The sequence below is a fragment of the Megalopta genalis genome, chromosome 3 (assembly GCF_051020955.1).
Source record: "Megalopta genalis isolate 19385.01 chromosome 3, iyMegGena1_principal, whole genome shotgun sequence".
Classification (NCBI taxonomy): Eukaryota; Metazoa; Arthropoda; class Insecta; order Hymenoptera; family Halictidae; genus Megalopta; species Megalopta genalis.
In genome coordinates, this window is record NC_135015.1 from 23,818,871 (window position 1) to 23,838,115 (window position 19,245).

Consider the following 19,245-nt stretch of genomic DNA (forward strand, 5'->3'; position numbering starts at 1 on the left):
GGAACAAAACTACTCTACCGTTTAAATAATCTTTCATCTGCTGGGAGGTAGTCATTTATTCTCATAATATCTGATCCTTATTTGAAAACAGTATAATTAGAGTATAATTCATTTTTCTAACGTTTCAATTTTCTTCCTATTTAAAAGAAAATATATCTGCATCACCAAAGCGTGTAGATATTGCGTTGGATGTAACAACGAGAAACGTAAAAATATATATGTACATACGTATAAATATATTTTACATTTCTCGTTAACTTTTACAGTTTCTAGTAATTGTTTTAATTATGATCAGGAAGAAAATCGCAGTAGAATAAAAAGTATGTATAAATAAATGGTACAAGCAACAAACAGTATTACGTGTGAACGTAATGTTATAATAGTAGTATATTATAATAAACTAATATATATTCTAGTATTGTGTGTATATAGTAATTGAAAATTCGTGTACTTAGAAATATGTAGTCGTCTCGTATTCGTTCAACACGATTAATAATCTCGACAATCCGATTTGCTGTACAATAAATATTCAAAAATATATTTTCAGTGCTACATTTTGCCTTCAAGATAGAATTAGGAATTATTAGATTGCGGATCTCTATCCGATAAAAAGAAAACAAAAATGTACAGAAAACCTGGTTTTGCCGCCTTGTATCCTATAAAATTACAAGTGCCACACAAACGCATAAGAGTTCGCATAAAGATTCTTATAAAGATTCGTACAAAGATTCGCAGTCCAATGATTATTAATTGAAACTGGGCAGAATTTGTTCTCTCGATTATCGAGATCAGCACCGTATCGTCGGAATAAAAAGACTGAAGGTCGTTAGGAAAAAAAACATGTCACTGAGGTATTTTGGAAAAGCAATTGTGTGACTCGGTAAAAATCAATTGCACGCTTTCCCGGCCGACCTTCTGGAGGTATCAACGAATCCGTACATCTTTTCTGGACGCATCGATTATTTGCACTAGAAAGTCGCAAATAACGGACAGAGTTACTTACACTACGAGTAAAATTGTAGCAAGTCTACGTCTTTAATCGAATCACAGTAGAGATTGTGCAGAGTCGCCATCATTGATTACTCTTTCGTACTGTAATTGGTAAATAGTAAATGTCGTTCTTTTTCTCCTACTGAGAGTCATTCGAGATAATCGCTCATATCCAATTATTTTTGAACAGTATTAGAGCATCTAGTACGATATTTGGTATTCTGTGCTAGAAAACTAACTGTAAGCTACGCTGCTAATAGTTTTCGTTAAACGCTTTCGAATCGGTACGATCTAGACTCTAGACAAAACACCTTCGAATTATCAAAGATTAGAAAATCGTAAACCTTGAGAGGAATCCATTAGTTCTTTATCGATTTATCAGATTGATGCGCGAGCGATTTCATTCGTAGAATTTCTATTGCTACCGCTGTCGCATTAATCTAATAAAGAGTCTTAATTTAAATGGTATCGTTGCAAATGCTACTAGTCGATTATGCAATCGCATGCACGTTTCGTTGTAGTGCAAAGGCGACGAGTGATATGCAAGAAACGCGAACCTTGTTGCAATAATATAGATGGGATGAGGTCCTCCCTCTTCGATCGTTAATTTCATTTATTTAATATCAGAGCTCCCTTACTCCTTCGCTCGTTCTCACGATCTCCAACACCAACGATCAATCAGAAGGCCTACCCCTCTAAATTACCTTTAACGCTAGAAGTATCGAGCGATACTATAGATGTACGATAGAAGTATCGCGGTCATTTGTTGTCGATATTGTTAATTTTATTAACATCGAATAAACGAATCGATTTTCAGTCTCCTGTCTCTGTTACCCGATGCTGGCGCATACAGAATAAAGAATTTTGCGGTCGTCCGATAGTTCTGGCGTTAAAGTTGCATACAATTAAAGAGTAAAATTGAGCAGTAATTGTAAAATCGTGTTATCGACAATACAGGTTCAGTATAATTTCTTTCGGCGAATCGATTTACTTTGTAGGAATTTAGAAACTAAATTAGATTTCTTCCAAATTAGAGAAACTAATTTGGAAGAAACTAAAAAACTTGCGTGTCGGTTCTTTTCGCTTTCAAGACGATTGCGAATTGTTGGCAAATTGGGTTTGTTCGTTTATTGACTTCGTGTTTACCTGTAAAACTGCTACCTAGGAAGGGCGATCGAATAAACTAGCCGGCGGTTGGCCTCGAGGAACGCATTGCGGGCGTTGCACGCGTTTAATGCGCCGGAATCGGCAAGGCCGACGAGTAAAACGCGTGAAACAAACGCAGAGCCGTTCTCGTAGTTATACAAATGTTTCTCGGTTCCAGATGGTCACTGTTTCGCCAACGAATTTCTGCGCTCATCCTTGAATCGAGATCGGCGCTTTCAAGAGCGGGTTCACAGCCTTTCGCTCGAGCTGTGCGTACAGAATTAGCGTAACATACGGAGAAAACTTTGCCGGCTGTTCTCCGGTTGATTCGGAAATGATATACAGGTAGCATGCGGATAAAACGATTTGACGGTTGAGACACGCGCAATTGTTCTGCTCACTCAGACTCTGTTAACTGACAACAGCACTTCAAGGGCTGTCCGGTCCGGGCTTCTTGCGTTTTCGCAATAGCTAGTTGATGTTCAGAGGCATCAGCGGCACATACTTGTCGCTGGGACGGAAATTGTATTGGGAGCACAAGCGGTTCGACTCGGACTCGGCGTATCCGTTCCTGAAACAAATGAAACTCGTCACAGAAAGCACCGAGGGTCCCCAAATCCCACCACCACCAGCGGCGTAAATAAACCAACACCAAAATCGACGCCAACACCCTGCAGAAATTTGATCTTTAGAAGATTACTACAGTTTCATGAAGCTCTGCCGAGATGATATTGCTGTTTCTGTTTAAGGCCCTCGCGCAATGCTCTCAGGAACGTCTTCAGGAATAGAATCTTTTTGGTGTGGAAGTCTCGCGGTACCGGTGCCTCGAACTTTGCCGAGTTCTCCCACTCCAACGGGCAACTAAAGGATGTCCCGCGTAAGAATCGTTAAGAATTTCTTGCGATCGATGCAGGCAATTTTTATTTCACATAAAAGTTCGCGGTGTCTACTAATCGATGATAAAATTGGCCGAACGATACGCCATGGTTGAACGCCAGCGATACGAGAAAAGTAGTCTTACCTCTGCCATTGGGAGCACGGGCGTCTCTCTTTGAAGCAGGTGACCTGTATTACATTGAAGAAGAGAGCGCCGAGGGTGTTCGCTACCTCCGAGTTCAGGTTTTGTAGACATCTGCGGAACTTGGCGTCGCAGTCGCAATGGGATCTGGTGAACGGCGAATTGTTACAAATCCCGTGGATGCACTCTTGCGGACCGAGCGTGACCGGGCAATGATCGTGTTCTCTGCAACAGGCGTCTTCCGACGCGTGTTTTCCCAACTCGTCGTACGACGTGGCCAAAGTACCCGGTCCGCACCATTTTGTTCCCGGATAGATTAGTCCACCGCCTGCGGGCTGGTTCTGTCGACAATTTATTCGTTTCAGTCGTTTACCGATTATCGTTATATTGTTCATGTTTCACTATCATTTTACCCTATTTACTCTTCCTTGTCAATTGATCTCTCTCTTTGAATCTTACTTCCGATCAAAGATCGGTCACTCGAAGCCGAGAAAGAAAGAAAGAAAGAGAGAAATCGGTAATCTCGTTCAAGGAATAATCTCGTAAACATAATCATAAAACACAATCTCGTAAACATAATCTCGTTAACGATCGAAGCGAACAGTCGAATTCGGAGAACGCGGCGCGATGAAGCGAGAGAACGTCCCGATCGAGCAATTTGCGCGAAAGGAGCTTGACGCGATGGGTTTCAAAGGCTGATGTGCAGGGTAACGCTGTTATATTCGACTCGAATCGGAAGGACGTTGGTTGCGTCACAGTCAGATCAACTCGTTACGACGTTACCGCGTAAAATGATTTTACAGATCGCCGATGAACATTCAGGGAGACCGACCGTTTTCGTTTAGAGTTCAAGAGCAGCAGCCTGCGGTGTTAAGAGAATGTACGCGAATAAGCGTTGAACAACGGGTGGGACAAATATTATGATATTACGAGATCGCGGAGAGACAGTGGAGAGGCAAGCGGGATTCGTGTCTCTGAAATGTTAATCGGTTTTACGAAGGTGTCCGCGTCCGAGTCGAAGATCTGACTGTGCGAGCAAGGCCACGCTCTACCTTTCCCTTGTCCCGGGAGGCTTTGCAAGTTTCTTCGAGGTCGGCGACCAGGTTGCTGGACATTTGCCGAACTTTCTTAGGGTCGGCGCCGAGCACCATCCTCTGTATGACGCCGCGGTCGGTGTACAGGGCGCAGAACGGCGCATCCGTTTTCAGTTCAACCATCCTAGACATAGCCATGTCTGCCACTAGAACGCTGCCCTGGGCTTCGTGGCTCCAGATCGTTGCCGCGAGCAGTACCGCTATCGCCAGCATCTGCAAAATCGAATCGACAATGTTAGAACAGCAAGATTCAATAATCTCCTTGATCGAAAATCCGCTAAAACCATGCTAATCGCGTTCATTGCCGTTCAGCGACGGTCATCAATTACATCACTCGGCGATCCTTTCTACACGGTTCGAGTGGAAAGACCTCGGTTTTATTTGGAAACTTCCTATCGCATCCAACAAGAATTTCGGATTCCATCGATCTATCGGGGCAAGGATCACCGACAGGCGCGTTAATATATTGAATGAGGACACTCGGTCAACGATTCGCAGATGTTGCACAATGTTTGAACCCCATCGCGTCGACTCCACAAATATGTATCGACATCGATGGTACTCTTTCGGTTAAACACGCCGAGACGATGCATTTTACCGATTCCGAGCATACCATTTGTTTAGCCGGCTAGCCAAAGATGTTTTAACGTTGAAATTGTTGTCAACAATTCCGAACCCAGCTTTTAGCATATAGGGGGTTTGCTTCGTATCGGATCTCTTTACGGCAATTTATTTAGCGTTCGGAGTAAAAATAGACCCATGGAAATCTACCGGAGGGTCCATTTCCATGCTGCCGTGTCCCCACGAAGGTCCAAGGGGACCTTCCCTTCCAGGACCCAGGGAGCTCTAATGAGAACAGATTGCATTACGTGACAGGGCAGTATGGGTTTTTCTTTGTTAATCTATCGTTAATCTATCGTTTCGACACACGTCAGCCCGCCGGCTTGCAGACACAGATTGCCCTGCAGGAATTCCGGTCGCTTTAACAAGCCAACCGGGGGATGGGGGGGGGAGGGTAGATCGATTAAAGCGAGTCGAACGATTCGTCGTACCTGTGCTCGACAAGACGAAATAGGTTTTTAACGAAACAAGAGGATCCAGAATGCGTTCGATCCGAATTAAACTTGCCACTCGATGGCCTATCGATAGCCAAGGAAATCTCGGTCGCCTCGAATTTCTACCCTCTATCTTTCCATCTAGATACACCCCTGCCCGTAAATAACCAGACATTTACTTATTTCACTGATCGGGAATTTAGACTGTCGGTTTCTTCAGAGCTGTCTTACGCAGGATGGAATCTCCGACCGATGATGCGTTCAAATTTCGAACGACTCGCCTCAAGGCGACCAAACGGTAGATACAACTTAGATATCGATCGCGCGGTTGTCCTTGCAGGTATAAGCAAGTTTTTTAAAATTAATTCATGGAAACGATCGTGCTAATGATGCCGCTGTACGATTCCATTATTAGCATAATCCTTCGTTTCAGTGTCAAGACTCGAGCAACACGGTTTTTGCTCGTTCTACGCTCTGTTCTCGCATTTCCTGTAACGTTGTTCACATTGCAAAATGCAAAGCAACGCGAACAAACGCTGGGAGATCTCGTTATTTAATAAGTTTAATAAGTTTCCTTGGTTGGTTACTGTCGTCGTTATTCGTTCCCTTCGTAGTGAAAAGTATAGAAATGCTTACGGCTTGTTCAGGAAAATAGACACAAATTGGAAGACACTGTTCGGCCCAAGATCGAATCTCTTCAGGATTCACTGGACTCCGAGCCGGAAGATGAACAGGTAGAAGAAATCAAGAAACCAAGTTCACAGAAACTCCGCGGAATTGCCGATGTATCGTCTCGCTTGTCTTTCCGAAGATTGCAAGTTGAACGAATTCGAAGTGTCCGAGACTCGTGAAACGAAGAAAACTCGCGTAGGAACCCCCGAACCAATGACTCGGAGGCTCGCGAACCGACTGATGCTCGTTTCACTTCTCCCGAGAACCGTCTCCAAAGGTCAGATCGATTCAAGGTCGCCGGGAGATAAGAAACAAAGGCCAAAGACATCGCTCCGGTTGTCCTTCCTTCGAGTCGGAGCCGAAGTCGGCGTCTATTGCGCGACGAATGAATCGCGAATAAACAGTCTGCAACCCGAAGGATCTCGAGTGTTTCGTTTCTTGAGCAGATTGCGCAAGATGAAACGCGAGGTGCCGAAAAACTCGAAAGGGGAACCGTTTATGGTCCGCTCGACAGCAATAAGCCTTTTGGCTGAACGTACGAAGAAGACTAAGAGACACCGAAAGAAACGAGCTCTCGCTATTGATAAACACGGCTGGAAATGAAGACGATTGTTTCGGTTGTTGATCTCTCTGACGCAATTTCGAGCAACAGGTGACACGTACTGATGATACAGAACGAAATCCCACTGGAATGTCTACTAAAAATAAGAAGTATGCGAAACATTTGATGCAACGAATCTCTTGCAAGACTAGGACAAACGCTTTCTCTTTATCTTGTAACAAACACCTCAACTGTTTGAACAAACGATCGCGAAGAGTGCTTGATAAACGAGGGACGTTGTCGAGTCTTGATCGAGGGACTTTCAGATGAGACAATCAGATCGAGCAGAGTGTTTCAGTCCGATGCGAGAGGCTGGTCTTGAAAAGATTGCGCGAAATGAAAGCGGAGATCGAGAATCTGGCACACGAGGCCTCATCGACGAACTTGTCTCTTGAACCTGTCAATTACATTGACCGAACAACCCTATCTAATCAACGCGGTGACTCTGACCCACCTTCGTCGCACGTTTCACACGCGTCCCGCGTCGGCCCGAGGACCGGTCATTACGAATTATTATCGCTCGCACCGCTCTCCACGCAGTCATCGTTCACGCTCGATTCTGTATTAAACATTACCGCCGAATATTCCACAGTTCTTTTAAATCGAAGCATTTTTCGTAATGCAATCGGATGATCTCGTTTAGAATCAATACTTGAAAGAACGTTTCCAAGCTTCATTGACAATCCTTTTGCGGTTGAGGATCAACGGATAACACCTTATTGGCGATAGAATCGATTTGCAAGTATTCGGAAACCATGGCGAACGAACGCGAGAAACAAACGAGCGCTTTGAAGAACCAATCCACTGCACGAGATACATGCAAAGCGATCAATTAACGCATTCGCTACAGCCATTCACTCGGTAGCCGTTCGATCTTCATACGGAAATACTAGAATGAAGTAAACAAATTGTATGAAAATTGCAACTCAGACTTGCAATTCAGGCAGTGAACGGGTTCAACTAGTACCTGCGTCTTGTCGGAGGTCTCAAGAATAGAAGATCGAGCAAATCACACAGTTCATGGAACCGGAAAAATGTCTTAATAATAACGCAAACACCGGGTAAATGTCGTCCAGTAAAAGAGCCGCGATAGGCCGTTACGAGGTATCGCGAGACGTCTATTATCAAATTAACGGTAAGACGGTTCGAGTGAAAAATATGAGAAAATCGATCAAATTACTCTGATAGAGAATCGTTGAGGCGCGCTGCCGGATACGCCGGTGTATCGACGGTGTACCAATGCGTCGGACACTGCGCCCGCCTGTGGTCTGTGTTCTCGACGACTGTCGAGGGAGGAAAGGACACGCGATCCGCGATCCTACTCGGAATCGAATCTGCAGCGGATTGACAACAAACCAACGAAATGACGCGAAGCTAGCTCACTGACAGGAAGGCCGAGGTGGACGAGTTCGCCAGCTGCTGGCAGCCTTACCACCATCGTCGACCACCACCACCACCACCCTCGCGACTTCTGCGCACCCACCCCCCAACGACTGCAACGCGACTCGGGCTGCTGCAGTGCGCAACAACCCTCCGGGTAGGCAACCGCATTCTCTTCTTTGTTGTCTTACGGATGCTACCGGCTCAGCGACGATGATGCTTCCGATACATGGGACAAAGTGTTCGATGGCAGAGAATGATGAGAAAAATTGGGCCAGACAATTATTGGGCCAGAGAATTAACACACACACACACACACACACACACAGAAAGAGAGAGAGAGAGAGAGAGAGAGAGAGAGAGAGAGAGAGAGAGAGAGAGAGAGAGAGAGAGAGAGAGAGAGAGAGAGAGAGAGAGAGAGAGTGTGGTCGGCCTGCTAATCGATTTTCCCGAGAAAATAAAAAACAGTACTTCCACTATGGACTATCATTCCCATGGTAACATGGTTCCACTATGGACAATCATTCCCATTGCTGAACAAGTTTCGACTATTCAATATTCTTGAGTTCTCGCTGGTTCATTTTCGAAGACAGTCGCTCACCGATTCTTCTCGTGTAGGACCGCTTCAGTGAAATATATTGCGACCGTTGCACCTACACAGAATACATGCTCGGAATTCAACAGTGCTGATGTTTTCGCGGACGAATGGCTGAGACAAGGTTGTTAATGTGGAAACGATAATATAGTATAAAACACGGAGAATTCCTTGACTTTTTCTCGATTAACTATTTAACTCACCTTCGATTCCTACTGGAAGTAAATTTCCTTTGACGAGTTCGGGAGATCGAGGATGTCTCGGGGGGAATGGATGTAGCTGGACGTCTCGCTTAGTCTCGTCGCAACGGTTGCTATCGGACTGATCGTTGAAACGGATCGTCAGGATACTAATATTCAGGGGCATAGATATACATATGAACGTGAACCCATGATCCAGATGCGTTGCATTGGGGAGATTCTGAATCACGTGATCCGCCGCATGTTTAGAACCGTGGAACGTGCAACTCCCGGTTGTAAATCGATTAGATTAATTTAATCGCCGCCTAAGGTGCTCTGAACTACTTCTACCGGAACTGTTACATCCGTTTCTTCGTTTATTATGTTACAGATGCTGTGTTCGAACAAATTTATCGGCAACGTTCCTACGAAAGTTCAATGGAGCATCAGGACATGTTGTTCAGACAATTTTTCAGCAAGGATAATGTGAATGACGATAGTGGGTCATTACAAAACGAGAGAGGTAGAAAAAAGGCAGATTGACGTACGCTAATAAACTAGACAAATTTTTATTTCGTATCGATGCTCGTCATCGTCGTCGTTTTATATCCTGCATAGTAGTCGATAGAAAAATATTAGTTTATCGATAGCCTCTCGTTCTCGTTCTATATCTGTCGCTAATCTATTTATCAATATCCTCGTAATTTCGATAATCGTATGCTGTGATCAAAAACAAGGAATACGGTGAACCTCTTTGAGATCAGAGTTAAAGTAATTATAAGGGATACCCTTCGATGAAACGTTTAAGGTATCCATTCGACTTCGTTGGTCTCGTAGGTCCTGGTGATCGCTGCTCTAGTGTTCTCCTCCGGTTTGGTCGTGCTCTTCTCCTCGCTTCCGGTCAACTTATGGTACACTTTGCTTCCCGCACTGGCCACCCACTGCACTCCGTCTCCAAGTTTTTCACCGGTTTTGCGAACCGCGTTGCCAATGTTTTCCGCCGTGAACGTGTTAGGATCCACGTTGATGTCCAAAGTGTTATTACCTTTAGGGCAATCCTTTTGCGAGACTATGCTTAACTCGAAAGGATCGACACCGAAGTTGCTCAACTGGAAGCGCAGCTTGTCCAAGAAACTTTTGTCCAATTCTTTGTGTCTAGAGAGAAGGGTCGCGCTCTGGCGATGAGCGAACGCTAACTTTTGACATGTGAAAATGCCCGCATAATTATCATAGTCGGTGGCAAATACCACGTGGGATGCGCTTCCGGCAACACCTACAAAAAAATTAATTTCATTAATTTCCGGAGGATTATTGGGTAACATAAGTAAATTAACATTGAAGTTGTTTGAAAGACAATATCAGCCGAGAGGAAGAAATGCTTCGGTAATTTGCATCGAGCTCAATTACGCCTTATGCTTACTTAGAGGAAAACGGACTTGCATCCGAGCAGCAACGTTCGGGTCCGGAACGGATAATTCACCGGTGTAATGGTACTCGTGCTTTAATGGCGTAAGACCTGCGCATAGAGGCATCGTTTTATTACGGATAATTCATCCCACTTGCCAGGTAGTTATCCTATTGACATGCTTTTATGACTAACCAACGATGGCACCCATCGTTATGCTTCTTTATTAACTAAGAGGTTTCCAGTAATATATACAATCGACCCATGATGACCTCTACTATCATAGCAAAAACCTTGTCCTTCTTCAAGTTCTCTCAGGAGTATGCATCGATACATTTCAAATTCTGTAAATCTTATTGATCTTACCTAATATCGGATGATCAGAATGTTGCCCGATAATGTACTCGCCCGGCTCTTCCCCGCGAGTATAGTTGTAAATGATACATTTGCTGGCTGTCTCCGTTTTTTGAATTACGTACCACACACCCAGGAACTAAAAATGACAAAACTTCATTCGTATAACGCATTAATTTTTCGACCTCAAGTTTGAGTTTGAATTTTCAACTGACTCTACTCATTTGAAATCCTTGCAACGGCTCGACGAGCGGGCATGCGCCCATGTGGTACGAGTGGGCTTTAGCGAAAGCGAAGCATCCCACCATTAATAATAAACAAGATAACCCCTTCATCTGAAAATAAAATCCATTAAAGTTCATTCGTTGCAGAGATAAGTGTATCTAATAATAGATCGCGGAAACTTACAAGAAGTGCATTGACAAATTCAAAAGAAAAATTTCTTTCTGTCATTGCTATTTTTCGAACATTTTTATAAATCACGAATACAGAAAGTTCCGCAGTTTGTTGCCGAACAATCGTTTCTAATTCTAATTCTATCCGGCCTTCGTACTTTTCAACACTGATTTCAAAACCGGAATTTCAAGAAAAAGCTTTATCTACTGGCACCTTTGACCTCGGTCCTAGAAGCTTCGGTCAACAGACCAAACTACTTTCTGTATCTAAATCTAGATCTATTTATACGTTTGCTTCAATTTAAATAGTCTCATTATTTATGTTGTAGATTCCGCAAAAATCGTTCGTTGATTATTACAACGAACAAAAATTTAAATATATAGCGAAACTACGTCCTTCGGTCTTATATAAAAACGAGAACACTACAGATCATAATGTAAACCCTGGTGATCTTGATTCCTTTGTCGCGGAGATTCCTTCTTTCTCAAGAAGTATTCAACATGTACACGTTTACCATAATCAATATATATGAACAATATATGCTCTTAACATAGTGAAAGCTGCGAAGTCAGATAAATGCGCAATATTTCGTCTTTATGTAACCGACTAACAGATTTTACATTTCGGTATTTCACGACGTTGCTTCCAACAGGATTTTTCTGAGATCGTTTTCGTATATGTACTTGGCAGTTAACATCTATTTCTGTGTATGTAGTTCAATAAAGCCAGCAGAAAAAGAAACTACTATGCCTCTAACAATGGAATGCTTTGTTCCAAACAACTCAGAACTTGTTTAGCGACTTCTTTGTCTAGAATTATATAGAGCAATCGTTCAATCGTCTTAAAAATTTGTAAATTTAAATAAATTAATTGAAATATAGTATTCTGTCAAGAGACAGCCTTATTCAGAAGCCAGAGAAAGTGTACTTACGGTGATGTGGTATTGTCAAACTCTGAACTGGTACTGTAAACACCAGACTGAAGGAGGATTTTATGAAACGATCCCCACTCTGATCCAATTGCGAGACGCGCGCTTTGAATGGACTTGTGACTGGTTAGTGAACACGTTACTCTGAAAGAACTTGAAATAATTGACTCATGTCTCCAGTTTATCTTTTCTATATATCGTTTTCTTGTGGCATTGTGATACTACATAATACTTCCTTATTGATTTCCTGATCATTTCTAGCTCATATAAAGATCATATAAAACTTTGTGGGAAATCTTGGTGAAATACTAACATTTGTTTAAAAGTGTTAAGGGCCGGGTACTGATTCATACTTCTACAATGCTGCACAACATGAGTCATCTTCTCCATAAGCGAATCTTGTTGTTCATTCTGAGAACTGGTAATGCCCACGAAGAATTTCATTTTCCTTCTAACATCAATGTAACTTAATTGTTAAAGACTGAAATCGGAGAAGTTTACTTTTAGATGAAACATTTACGATTATTATTTATAATAAAATTTCAAATCTCTCGCATTCAAATCGACCTGTAAGATACAAAGTTAATGATAAAACTTATTAAGTGCCATTAAATTAATACTTTCGTCGTTTATTTGATTATAAAAATACAGAAGATATGCGTGGACAAAACTGAAATATTTTAACGCTATATGTATAGACATAGCAATAACGAAATATTTTTAATTAAATTACTAACTTTATCTTACCTATCTTGTAGCAAAAAAAAAGCAGAAAGTTAAAAAACATTGTCAAATTTTTGTGAAAAACTTAGGTCACCCACATACTCGATCAAATTTTAACTTAAATCAATAAACGATAAGGGCAAATAAAACGTTAAAATGAATGCTAGATGTTAAAATGACGGTTGTTTCTTTTATAACATTGTTAATATTATCAAAATGTAATTACTAGACTACCGATCTTTATACAAAATAACTATTTTCAAAAACGATTGTACGAAAAAGAAATTAAATAAAAATAAATTGTTCCTTTTAATATTTTCAATATGCCGAAAATAGTTTAACAATATCATAAAATTGTTCTCATATCTTCGCAATTCTACATATCAGCTATTCATTTTAAATGTAGAGTCTAGTAATTGTAGTGCAGTATGAAATAATTGTTCCATTCATGAATGTCCCATCATATTTGATACGCTATGTTCTAACGTCGGAATAAATTAGCTTGCCGGAATACCCTGAGATATATTCCCTATATAGTCACATGATAAAAATGTCACAAAATCTGAGCAACATACAATCAACCATCTCTTATACACATACAACCATTCCTTCGTATTCTTCAATTTTTTGCTGTCGGCAATTTATTTAAATTTAAATCATCGAAAAACGGATGCGTCAGAATAGCTCGTGCAGATATTCTGTGTGTGGGATCATAAACAAGCATAGCTTCCAATAGATCAAGCCCATCATTATCTAGCACTTTTACTTGTGATTTTAAATTATTAGTTATCCAATTTGGAAATGTAGCCTTATAATCTGATAATTGAGTTACACCAGGCCATATTTCTTCGGTAGGTGTCCTTAGTATACTGCAACATAATTATTATTTATTATTATTAATTAACATAATATATTGCAAGGATATATCATAAATATATTATACCGAAATATTCTGAACAACTGATCGATCTCACTGTCTCCCTGGAACAGTGGCTTCTTAGTTGCCATTTCAGCAAATATACATCCTATGCTCCATATATCAATAGCACAAGAATATCTACTGGCACCTAAAAGTATTTCTGGTGCTCTATACCACAAAGTTACTACCTCGTGCGTATATACCCTAACTGGTATGCCAAATGCTCTTCCAAGACCAAAATCAGCTACTTTGATGACACCTGCTTTGTCGATCAATAGGTTTTGTGGCTTTAAATCACGATGTAATATTCTACGTTTGTGACAGAATAATATTGCAGAAGTAATCTAAAATAAGGTATAATTAGAACATACATTCAGTCTGCTTTGCATTTTATTTAATATCTAGAATTTAATGGAATAAGAAGTGCCTTGAACTTAATAGTATGTTTGAACTACTATATTAGAACATAAAATGCTTCCGACAAAAAATATTTTTATCATAGAAAAAAAGTCAATAAATTTGGTATAGAAAACATGAAAAATATCATTCTCTAAAAAAGTAGTTTTAATACACCCTTGATCCATGCTCTAGATATGTATACTGTTGTAGTCTCCAACCTGATACAGATAAGATTTAACCATTTTAGGCTCCAATAGTTTTCCACTACCTAGACTGTCCATGTACTTTTTTAGATCCATAGAAAGATATTCAAAAATAAGATACAACTTGGTTTCTTCCATTAGCACATCTATTAATCTGACAACATTAGGATGTTCTAATTCTTTGAGCAATGAGATTTCACGAATTGCTGTAGATGGTATTCCTTCATCATCAACTTCCAATCGAATCTTCTTCATTGCAACAATTTCTCCTGTTTTCTTGTGTTTGCCTTTGTAAACTACTCCATAAGTTCCTAAAAAAATCCTTCGCTGTACTGCTCATATTATCTTACAACGAATAATATTTCTTGCCAATAGAATTTATTTTACCAAGAAGATGCACATATACTAGAGAAATAATTAACTTGCAAATGAACAGAAAAGAAATATTTGTAACTGCAGATGATGAAGATCAATCACACTCTAACCAACAACACAAAAAGTTCTGCAAAACTCGATAAAAGAGAAATAAATTAGAAAACCATGACCTGCAGAGAAAGCATCGTCAAATCACCTTCACCGATTTTCTCGATCTTTACGAAGTTCTCCATGGCGAAGGTATAATCGTATATCCAAGGCTGATTGATGTCCAATCCTAGCTTGGAAATATCAAATTTCGTAAGTACTAGAATGCCACAGATGTACGAACTTTGTAACGATTCTTCGCGTAACTATCAAATTCAAATGTCGGTACGCCATGTATATAGTGTTCGGGCAACGTCGGAATTAGTCGGATATTTCCCAGCCAATGAAAATTGTTGTTGCCATGACTACGAGTGCAGTCGGGCGCAGGTGTTTTCCCAAAGCCCGCCTTTTTTCTCGCAAAATTGTTTGAATTATTTGCTTCATTATAAATTGTTATAAATACTTTCACAAGAGTAGCAGGATAGGTAAGAAGTAAAAGAATATACTATAAGATTTACCCGAAATTTATTTCAAAAGAAAAAACAAGAAAGCAAAGCCATCTTTAGCAATGTATTTGATGTGTGTTTGTACAGACAGCGTATAGATACAATTAACCTATGAATCTCTTCGAACTGACATCGTCAACATCGGTACGACATTCTGACAAATTTTTCATTTTTCACACTTTGTAGTAATCCTAGTAGGGAGTTAAATTACTATATTATTCGTAGCGTTAAAGATTTACAGTGTTCTCTTTAGCTTCTCTATAATCAGAAACTAATTAAGGATAATCATAATCGAGAGCACCGAAATTCTCTGCAGAGGTTAACAAATTTATTTCCAATGTATACAATATAATTACATATAACTCTAACAAGATCTTTCGGACCCTTATTTTATAAGTCTAGTAATTATCTCTATATAGTCACTATTTATAACACGTTTTTTTCAAATCAATACTCTGTCTTGCAATCGATCTGAGAAAATTGCCGGACTAATGATAAAACTTATTGGTTGCTTCTGTGTGATCAACATTGTTAATAGTGACCACATATGCGAATTTTTTCATTGTACTTATCGTGGAAATTGGTAACCACCGGTGGCGTAGCCTAATCCAACACCACGTTGTGTATGAGTAGTAGCACGGGCTACTTCATATTGTTGTTCCATATTGTTAAACATTTCTTCTTGTTTCTTTAATATGTCTGGCTTAGCCCCTGTAGTTGTAGTAGTTGGTAGATCGTCTTTAATGCCCATCAGTCGCTTGAATTTTGCGGTTACTTTACCATCCTGATCATGAGTGAATGTTGTACCCACCCACGTATTCGCAGTTGATGCTGCTGTGGATGTTTTGCCTTCGTCTTGCTTTGACTACAAGTAGAAATTTTATAAAAAGGTAAGACTCGTTTGATGAAATAGGAAAAGACACATAGGATAGAAATCCTACCTTGTTTGCCCATAGAAGCTTTCTTTTTTGTATTTGTTCAGCATATTTTCCTTGTGTTGCAGTTGCTAGAGGATTATAATAATTCTGTTCGTTCTGTATACCGGGTGTGGGAGTATCCCCTCCTTCTGGTGCTTTCAATTCGATTCCTAATTTCTCTAATTGAGCTAACTTATTCCTGCTTTTCTCCTCTCTGTAGCTCATCGTGCGGAAAGGTGGTGGTGCACGATCCCTGGACCTTGACCTCGATCGTGTACGATCCTTCTCTTTGTGATAATTAGATCTGTCGTCTCGGTGTCTGTCCTTCGACCTATCATCCCTAGAATGCCTGCGATCTCGATCCCTGTCCCTATCTCTGCGCCTATCTCTATCATTTCTGTCCCGGTTGCGGTCCCTTCTATCATCACGGTAGTGATGGTCTTTGTCATTCTTTTCTCTGTCGTCGGCCTTCTCATCCCTAGTAGAGCTCAGTGAACTCTTCTCCTTCTTCTTGTCATCGTCACGAGACTTCCTCTCCTCATCTCGACTCCTTTTTATGTCCCTACTATCCCTGTGACTACTTTCTCGTTGCCTTCTATCGTCGTAAGATGACCGGCGTCCCTTGTCACTCATGTGTCTATTACGATCGGACCGATCTCCTCGCTTGTGCTCGTCTTTTGAATTTGCTGAATGATTTTCATGATCAGATCGCCTGTAAAACGATTACGTTCTGCAGGGTATACCACACAGATTCGTATTATTATTCTGTATGTACTTATGTGGTAAATATGTTGCAAGTTTCTCTTATAAATTTACATATAGAAGCAGCATCGAACAAAGCAAATGATTTTGTTTTTAAAGGAGAATGTGCTTATAAACAACAAACCAGCTCACCTCTGGTCTGAGGGGGAAGGTAATGCTCGAGATGAGTCTGTCTTTGACTGTGTAACTGGACTTGCGCGTTCGCTACTGGATTCTCTGGACGAATTGTTGTTGTTACTTTCCTACAGAAATAAAAATAATCCACATTACTATACACTTTTCACACATCAGTAAATGAAACATAGATCTTTATTTATATTGCAAAAACTCTATATTATAAATTGTCTTTCAGTACCCTCAATTTTAGCAAAATTCAATGTTCCTAGTACTGCAACTTTATATCCGCTAGGTGCAATATATACATACGTCCACACATCTTCATAATATTAAACAGAAAATTGCAGTCTCAAAAAATATTGAACTTTACAGCCATATTCAAATGAATAAATCCTAATTTTTAATGCGCTTAACACTAAGAATTTTCAGAATAATAAGTTGTTTTCTTACAGCCTTGGTTGTACTTGATACAAAAGTTTTATTCCATGTATAAATCTTTATCTTCTACAGTTTCATTGTAAAAGATAAATAGGGATATGAGGGCCCTTCGTGTTTGTCTGCTTTAGCAGTTAGTTATTACCCAAATGTGTTTGTACATGTGGTTTCTTTGATGGTTGATTTTTTGTTAGTGTTACCTTCTTCCAGCTTCCTCTACTCACCTCTCTCTGCTGAATAGGACTTGGGGTAGTCTTGAAAGACCCTCACACAGCATAGACCTTGCCGAGGTGCGTAGATATTGTATCATGTATTACCAACAGAGCTACGTGTTAATATTTTCTCACGAAATGGCACTAGTCCCGTTTACTTATTATTTAAATTCTTAATATTTCAATGTTTAACCGCATTGTTTCAACCAGCTGATAATTTGGGCTTTAAAGTTATGGTGAAAATATTTTAGAATGCGAAAAAACCAAGTCTTGTATCGATAATACATTGCAATACGAACAAGACAATATTTTATTGAAAATGTATTATGTAAATGCAAAAGGTGGCCAAGAGAAACTTATACAGGATAAATTAATTAATTTAAGAACCATACTAAAATAGAGAAATCCTAATGTTTAATTTTTTGTATATATTTAATATAAAAAAATGCAATGGAAGTACTGCGGTAGAACTATATTTCAATACGATGATTCTGATATGACCTCCAAAAACCAAGTACAAGATCTTTTATGTAACAGCTATATGATCCTAGGTGTTTATACAGCCTCGTAAAGTCATCAAGGTCCTAGTAGTTGTTGTAATGTTTTGTACTTATTACTATGAAAAAGCATGTGCAAACATTCAGTTCCACTGTACCTCACTCATGTCCATTTGTACCGGATCGTAATTAGCATCGCTGGCTCTCTTGCTAGCATCGTTGTGCGTTTCATACGGCATCTTCGAAAAACAACATTCATCATGAAACGATTAATAACTTATAAGCTATAAACGCCTAATAAATTATTGATTTATTCTTACCACTAGCATCAGCTTAATACTAACATTAGCGAATGATCTATATAAATTTATATAAATGTACTGCATCCATGCAGATTGCTAACTATAAAAATTATATCTTAATAATCTATTACATGCAACCTTGTAATAGATGCGTATAATAGATAGGGACAAGCGCAGTAACCAAAAGGTGGTTACGATCGTGAATCGATTAATTAATATTTTATAACAACGGGAAACGAATCTAAAACATTTATTCGTTGAAAGGTTTTCCTGAAATCATAAAGCTTTCCTACAATCGCAAAGACTATCCTAGAAGCCATGTCGTGAATGTATGTATACTAAAATATTCCTGAAGCGTCATGGATGTCGAGGCGAAGTTACTATCGACCATCTCGGGATAGAATTTACAGATATATACTCACCTTTGAATCGTCTGAATTGTTGCTATTGTCTCCGTCACTAGCGTAATTTGCTAACGAGTCCATAATGGCGTAAATTCGTAAATACAGGGCACGAACTATTTGAAATATTATCGTGACTATCGGTAGCACGGCGATCTTAGGTTGTCTTGAGCGAAAACGCCATTGGTCGAGAATGTTTGACCAGCATCGTATCGTGCTTTCATAGCGCTTCCATCGAATGGGGTTAGCGAAGCGGAAGTGGAAGGAGAATACAGGAAATGCGGTGTGTCGTATAAAATTAGGCGCGAACCCGAAAATATTCGATCACACAAATTCCATCCAGTTAACGGTTAATAGAATTATCATGATCACAAAAATTGTTTCTCACTTTGCCAGACTAATGACTTACTATTATTCCCGCTAAATAATAAATGTATGGAGGAACTCTTTTTATAGAATACAAGATGGATACAATTAGGATGTGTTTGTTTTCCCTACTACACCAATTAAGAAAGTAAGACTTTCGCAATCATGAATAATAATAACGAGCTATACTAGCAAATGTTCATTGAAGAAT

General features: G+C 39.9%; 4 protein-coding genes and 1 long non-coding RNA gene across 10 annotated transcripts; 1 reads left to right on the forward strand and 4 right to left on the reverse strand.

Moving 5' to 3' along the window:
• Window positions 1-41: 41 nt before the first annotated feature.
• LOC117222090 (acidic phospholipase A2 PA4) lies at window positions 42-9,131 on the reverse strand. 5 transcript variants are annotated; one of them, XM_076520434.1, is made up of 5 exons: window positions 8,755-9,131; window positions 8,558-8,609; window positions 4,207-4,461; window positions 3,158-3,495; window positions 42-2,707 (listed from the first exon to the last, which is right to left on the reverse strand). In XM_076520434.1, exons 3-5 carry the CDS (start codon window positions 4,459-4,461, stop codon window positions 2,608-2,610), a joined length of 693 nt encoding a protein of 230 aa, XP_076376549.1. In that variant the 5' UTR covers window positions 8,558-8,609; window positions 8,755-9,131; the 3' UTR covers window positions 42-2,607. The 5 variants fall into 5 exon arrangements, with proteins under 5 accessions (XP_076376549.1, XP_033329480.2, XP_076376550.1 ...); XM_033473589.2 differs by lacking the exon at window positions 8,558-8,609; XM_076520435.1 differs by lacking the exons at window positions 8,558-8,609; window positions 8,755-9,131 and adding an exon at window positions 8,434-8,457.
• Window positions 8,121-12,849, forward strand: LOC117222093 (uncharacterized). Its single transcript, XR_004490617.2, has 2 exons — window positions 8,121-8,675; window positions 9,122-12,849. It is a non-coding gene; the product is annotated as an uncharacterized LOC117222093 (long non-coding RNA).
• LOC117222089 (apolipoprotein D) lies at window positions 9,276-11,974 on the reverse strand. Of its 2 annotated transcripts, none has more exons than XM_033473587.2 (5): window positions 11,817-11,974; window positions 10,705-10,824; window positions 10,502-10,628; window positions 10,151-10,246; window positions 9,276-10,003 (listed from the first exon to the last, which is right to left on the reverse strand). In XM_033473587.2, exons 2-5 carry the CDS (start codon window positions 10,822-10,824, stop codon window positions 9,534-9,536), a joined length of 813 nt encoding a protein of 270 aa, XP_033329478.1. In that variant the 5' UTR covers window positions 11,817-11,974; the 3' UTR covers window positions 9,276-9,533. The 2 variants fall into 2 exon arrangements, with proteins under 2 accessions (XP_033329478.1, XP_076376546.1); XM_076520431.1 differs by lacking the exon at window positions 11,817-11,974 and adding an exon at window positions 10,898-10,957.
• On the reverse strand, window positions 12,417-14,829 carry Cdk1 (Cyclin-dependent kinase 1). The gene is made up of 4 exons (XM_033473585.2): window positions 14,629-14,829; window positions 14,073-14,368; window positions 13,480-13,799; window positions 12,417-13,405 (listed from the first exon to the last, which is right to left on the reverse strand). The coding sequence occupies exons 1-4, from the start codon at window positions 14,663-14,665 to the stop codon at window positions 13,156-13,158; spliced, it is 903 nt and encodes a 300-aa protein (XP_033329476.1). The 5' UTR covers window positions 14,666-14,829; the 3' UTR covers window positions 12,417-13,155.
• Window positions 14,830-15,027: 198 nt separating this feature from the next.
• On the reverse strand, window positions 15,028-18,916 carry LOC117222083 (uncharacterized). The gene is made up of 5 exons (XM_033473579.2): window positions 18,690-18,916; window positions 18,124-18,204; window positions 16,837-16,946; window positions 15,967-16,654; window positions 15,028-15,890 (listed from the first exon to the last, which is right to left on the reverse strand). The coding sequence occupies exons 1-5, from the start codon at window positions 18,750-18,752 to the stop codon at window positions 15,594-15,596; spliced, it is 1,239 nt and encodes a 412-aa protein (XP_033329470.1). The 5' UTR covers window positions 18,753-18,916; the 3' UTR covers window positions 15,028-15,593.
• Between the last annotated feature and the right edge of the window lie 329 nt (window positions 18,917-19,245).

Excerpts from the sequence above, each read along its gene's own strand:
- LOC117222090 (XM_033473589.2), bottom strand. The coding sequence starts at position 4,461 with ATGCTGGCGATAGCGGTACTGCTCGCGGCAACGATCTGGAGCCACGAA. Across the intron at positions 3,496-4,206 it reads CCTCCCGGGACAAGGGAAAG|AACCAGCCCGCAGGCGGTGG; the intron begins GTAGAGCGTGGC and ends AATTGTCGACAG. Across the intron at positions 2,708-3,157 it reads CCGTGCTCCCAATGGCAGAG|GAACGGATACGCCGAGTCCG; the intron begins GTAAGACTACTT and ends CATTTGTTTCAG.
- LOC117222089 (XM_076520431.1), bottom strand. The coding sequence starts at position 10,942 with ATGACAGAAAGAAATTTTTCTTTTGAATTTGTCAATGCACTTCTT. Across the intron at positions 10,825-10,897 it reads AATTTGTCAATGCACTTCTT|ATGAAGGGGTTATCTTGTTT; the intron begins GTAAGTTTCCGC and ends TTTTATTTTCAG. Across the intron at positions 10,247-10,501 it reads TTCTGATCATCCGATATTAG|GTCTTACGCCATTAAAGCAC; the intron begins GTAAGATCAATA and ends CTCTATGCGCAG.
- Cdk1 (XM_033473585.2), bottom strand. The coding sequence starts at position 14,665 with ATGGAGAACTTCGTAAAGATCGAGAAAATCGGTGAAG. Across the intron at positions 14,369-14,628 it reads GATCGAGAAAATCGGTGAAG|GAACTTATGGAGTAGTTTAC; the intron begins GTGATTTGACGA and ends GGATTTTTTTAG. Across the intron at positions 13,406-13,479 it reads CAGTTGTTCAGAATATTTCG|TATACTAAGGACACCTACCG; the intron begins GTATAATATATT and ends ATTATGTTGCAG.
- LOC117222083 (XM_033473579.2), bottom strand. The coding sequence starts at position 18,752 with ATGGACTCGTTAGCAAATTACGCTAGTGACGGAGACAATAGCAACAAT. Across the intron at positions 16,947-18,123 it reads TACAAATGGACATGAGTGAG|GAAAGTAACAACAACAATTC; the intron begins GTACAGTGGAAC and ends TTATTTCTGTAG. Across the intron at positions 16,655-16,836 it reads CCTTCCCCCTCAGACCAGAG|GCGATCTGATCATGAAAATC; the intron begins GTGAGCTGGTTT and ends ATCGTTTTACAG.